Source organism: Palaemon carinicauda, chromosome 35, assembly GCF_036898095.1.
Source record: "Palaemon carinicauda isolate YSFRI2023 chromosome 35, ASM3689809v2, whole genome shotgun sequence".
In the NCBI taxonomy this organism is placed as follows: domain Eukaryota; kingdom Metazoa; phylum Arthropoda; class Malacostraca; order Decapoda; family Palaemonidae; genus Palaemon; species Palaemon carinicauda.
In genome coordinates, this window is record NC_090759.1 from 53992174 (window position 1) to 53997173 (window position 5000).

Genomic DNA, 5000 nt, shown 5'->3' on the forward strand with positions numbered 1-5000 from the left:
AGTGCAATAATTACTTTTACAAAACGATCCTAAATATATTACAGAATTAATGTTTAAATGTTCAAAGTCCTGTAATTTCAAGGAAATTGTATTATGTACGTGTAATATATAGCCATAATATTACACACACACACACACACACACGAACACACACACACACATAGTAAACAGTCATTTAACAATATAAAGTTACCCCTACTCATGTGTCTTCATTTCCTTCACAGCTGGACATCTCCCGAAGGAACTGAGTTCTTCGTCAGATACGTCGCTGACGATGATGGTTACCGGGTAGTCGAGTCCAACGCCGTCCCCGCTACTGACGACGGCGTCAGGGCCAACGGGCAGCAGGGATCCTTCGTCTCCAGCGAAGAATTCGACGACAGGAAATAGATTCTATGAAGATTTAATCCATTCCTGATTCTACCGAATAGTTATTTACACTTTCCTTCCTAGTCTTACTCTATCTCTCCTGATTTTATTTATTGTCATTTCCCTCTTTCCATTCTTCTACAATCTATCTATGAAATAAAATAAGTTTGTACGAAATTTTACTTTTCTTTCGAACCTTAATCTTTACCTATCTTCTTTCATCAATAATCTATAAAAATATCATGGTGAAATACTTTTGTTTTTGGTAAATCATACAAAGAGAAAAAAATATTTCTTCTCTTTCCCCTTTCTACAGAGCAGAAATTTGAACAATAGAGCCTCAAGGTAAATTAATAATTGTTAAGTGTTCTTGTATATCAAATTCATTAGAACATCATATTTGTTATTTTCCAACCACACCAACCCATATATCTAGGGTGGGTAGATTGACTGCGTGTGCCAATTTTAGGGACAAATCGGAACTGTAGGTTCACGTTTAGAATGAATGTTCCTGACACCTACCCTCCTTCAGCATCTTCAGTAATACCTTTGTGAGGGAAATATTTTACAGTATTACATCAAGTTTCTTAGAAGAAGACATGTTTTAAATATCATCCTAGCCCGAACAACTATCATTTGGAGAACTCTTTGGCTGTTTAAAATCTTGTTTAAAAGTTACTCATGCATGGCAGAGGTAAGAGACAGTACAATTGGTAATAAAAGAGTCTAGTGTAACTGTTAACTGCAGTAACCATCCTACCATTAAAACCTCAAAAAGATATGGGTTTAATGAAGACGTAAATTAAGGTAAATGACAAGACCACATTATACAATTTTGCTATCAATTCATTTTTCAAAGAGTATGCTGTCCAGTATATTTCGATTTTCAGAGGAATTATTGTCAAGTAAATTCAGTCTTTAAGAGACTTTACTGTCACTCCAACCCCATGCCAAAAGACAGAGTTGTACCAACCGTGTGTCACAAGATCGTACATAAATTATTTTGTATATATTGTGCTTGTATCTGCGCTCTTCCCTCGCACTAAAAAGAACCAGAATAGACATGTCTGCGTGTCGCCTATGTAATATTGTCATTTTCTCGAACATGTATTTTCCTGTTGCCTTGAGGTTTTGTATATAAAGGAGAGTGTTCTTTAATAAAGTTACTCAGTTGATTGCATCCTGCCTTTGAGTCATAACCTTTCTCTCGGCCGTCACATTGGTGACCCCGGAAGTCGACTCGCTCCCACCGCCTTCCCCCCCACCCCCCTCGCCCCTCCATCATTGGTACTATGACGGACTCTACAGAAGTTGGCGCTGCGGCTGTTCCATTGAAACTTTCACCGTTCGCCAGCGGAGAGGCGTTTGCTTGGTTTCAGCGCGCAGAACACCAAAGCAGATTATGTTCTCGCGGCGATACCCGAGGACACCTTCCCGGAAATATCCGACTGGTTTTGTGAACAAGGAGACACCCAATAGCGTATGACGCCCTCAAAACATACCTTCTGCAGTAGTACTCGCCGTCGCCAGCCGCCCGTATAGCAAAGCTTTTTCAGCTCTCTCAACAACCGTTGGGGGACCAAAGGGCTTCGCTTGCCCTCGGGGAAATGACCAGTATCACTCGCCTTCAACCTGCCGCAGACGGCTCTCCTCGTGAGGTGAACCTACTTCGTGCCCTTTGGATACGCCGTTTACCCGGACCTATACGCACTGCCATACACGATGTCGATAGTTTATCCATAAAGGACTTGATGACTAAAGCCGACGCCCTTATGGACAGCCACTTCAAGACCTCCATCAACGCCTCCACCCCTGACGAAGAGGATGCCTATTCAACGCCAACCGAAGCTGACATGAATGCCGTAGGACATACACGCCTACCCCGTGATGTGCCGAAACGGCGACAAAGCCACCCACCACCCCCCAATCGCTCGCGCCCCAACAAACGACCTCTACAGCCACTTACTGCCTCCCATCCGCTGCAGTTTTGCTACTACCACTTCAGATTCGGGGCAACCGCGAAGAAATGTGCCGAGGATTGTCAGTGGCCAAAAAACGTGTAAGTAGGCCATCGCTCGTGGTGGTGGCCTCCCGTGTTTCTAATCTTTTCTTTTTACATGATGCAGGAACGGCCGTCCGATTTTTGGTAGACACGGGTGCTTGTCGTTCTCTTTTGCCAAGGAAACTCTTCAAGACACGATGTAGTCTGTCTACATCTGCCGACGTCCGCTTGGTAGCTGCCAACGGATCTGCGATACCCACCTACGGCTACGAGAACCTCACATTATCGTTCGGAAACGGTAAATTCAATTGGAAGTTTCTCGTTGCTGACGTCACAATGCCAATCCTCAGTGCGGATTTCCTCTCTCATTTCCACCTTCTGGTCAATGTCGCCCACCGACGATTGGTCAACGCAGACTCGTACTTGTCGACACATCTTCAACCCGCCTCCACTAACCTTGCTCTCCACATCAGCGCACCCACGGATGACTACACACATCTCCTCACGTCGTACCCGGCAGTTTTCCGTCCAGAACTTCGCCAAACGCCCACGGTTCCTGCCAAGTACGGTATTTATCACCATATCAAGACGACGGGACCCTCAGTCTTCACAAAATTCAGACGTCTGGCACCGGAACGATTGGCAGCCGCCAAACAGACGTTCGCCAAAATGGAGGAAATGGGCCTTTGCCAAAAGGCCTCCAGCCCATGGTCGTCACCCTTACACATGGTTCTGAAGAAAGACGGCTCCCTCCGTCCATGCGGGGATTACAGGCTCCTGAACATGCAAACAGAACCGGATCACTACCCCCTCCCAAACATTGCCGACGTGACCTCCTACCTGCACAAAGCAAAGGTTTTCTCTACGCTCGATCTCCTGAAGGGGTATTATCAGGTGCCTATGAACCCAGAAGACATCCCCAAGACTGCCATCACCACTCCGTTTGGTACATACACCTTCAATTACTCCTGTTTTGGCCTTCGTAATGCTGGGGCCACGTTTCAACGTCTCATGGATGGCATCTTAGGGGACCTCCCTTTCTGTGTATGTTATGTGGACGACATACTTGTGTTCTCCTCCTCAAAAGAGGAACACCTCCGTCACCTGCGCATCGTGCTCGACCGCCTGCAACAAAACGGCCTTGTAGTCCGGTATGACAAGTGTACCTTTGGCGCCAACGAAGTGTCGTTCTTAGGGCACCGCATCACTCCTGAAAGAGTCCATCCCCTCCCTGAGAAGGTAGCAGCCGTTCAGAACTTCCCCGCGCCCTCAACCGTCAAAGCTCTGCAGGAGTTCTTGGGCATGATCAACTATTATCACCGTTTTCTGCCAGCCATTGCCGCCACTCTTGCTCCCTTCTACGCCTCCCTCAAGGGCAAGCCAAAGGACCTGAAGTGGGGTCCCCTTCAAGAAGCATCCTTCTGCAATGCAAAGAAGGCCCTATCAACTGCTGCGGCTCTCACTTTTCCTATCCCACATGCCCCTCTCCTTCTCTCCACCGATGCCAGCGACGTCGCTATTGGTGCAGTACTCGAGCAGGTGGTCAACGGCTCACCCCGCCCATTGGCCTTCTTCAGCAGAAAACTGTCCAAGACAGAATCGGGCTATTCTACCTGCGATCGAGAATTGCTGGCAGTGCACTTGGCTGTCCGTCACTTTCGTCATTTCGTCTATTTATTCCTAGTTAAGTGTTGAATATTAGCTGGACCGGTCAAGGACAATCTTTTGTTTGAATGTATTTAATGTTTCGCACAATCAATAAGGGATGTCTTGCTTGAAACTTCTATTCTCGAATCATGCAGGAAATTTATAGGCCTACTCTTTGAAGAAATTTCATCCAGCCTTTTATCTTTTTTTTTTTTCTTAAATTGTATTGATTATTTGTATGTTGTTATTTCTTTATGCTAACGTTTTACATTCATTGCTGAATTTCAGCTGAGCGTAGAGGCAGAGCACATGGTACGTGATTATTTTTCTGCTTTGCAGATTATGTTATGGATAAATACCCTAATCAAAAATAAATGAAATTATTCTGAATCTTCTTGTTAATTATGACAATTCAATGTATGTCAATAATGTTCCAAAAGTGGAGAAAAAAGTTATGATATTTTTAATTGCCACTTGACTGTAACTATATAGTATTTGTTATCTGTACGAGGCAAAGAAGGTAAAAGTGACCGATGTTCCATAGAGGTAAAAAGGAAAAAAAAATAGAAAGGTCAAGTATGGTTAGGAAGACCCAGTTAGAAATCAGAACATATAAACGACACTGAGGATTTGGAGTGATGGGGATAATTTAGAGGTCATGGGACTGGGGGAAAGTTTTATGCTTACTTCCAAGGTCGTGCAGGGGTGAAGAACACTGACAGTAGTGAGAAATTAAAGTAGTTTCATGAGTCGAATGAAGGGGTAGGGGAGTGGGGGACAAAACGAGAGGTAGTATTTTGGGAAATCAGATTGTATGGTCGAATTTGTGCGTGTATGTGTCTAGGTTTTTACTGTGTCATATACGGTTAATAGGACAGAAAAAACTTAAACACAAAAACAGGAATGTAGCGAGTAAATTGGAAGTTATGAGACAGTGCAAGACAAGCTAGCTAGTCCTAATTTTTTTTATTCATATCCAGTT

At 44.4% G+C, this 5000-nt stretch overlaps 1 protein-coding gene across 1 annotated transcript in view; it reads left to right on the forward strand.

The window, feature by feature from the left end:
* LOC137627480 (cuticular protein 47Eg-like) overlaps window positions 1–517 on the forward strand; it is a 1458-nt gene extending 941 nt beyond the window's left edge. Inside the window, exon 3 of the mRNA XM_068358563.1 lies at window positions 225–517. Coding sequence (XP_068214664.1) covers window positions 225–390 — 166 coding nt within the window. The 3' untranslated portion in view covers window positions 391–517. The remainder of the gene's footprint in view (window positions 1–224) is intronic.
* Window positions 518–5000: the final 4483 nt, after the last annotated feature.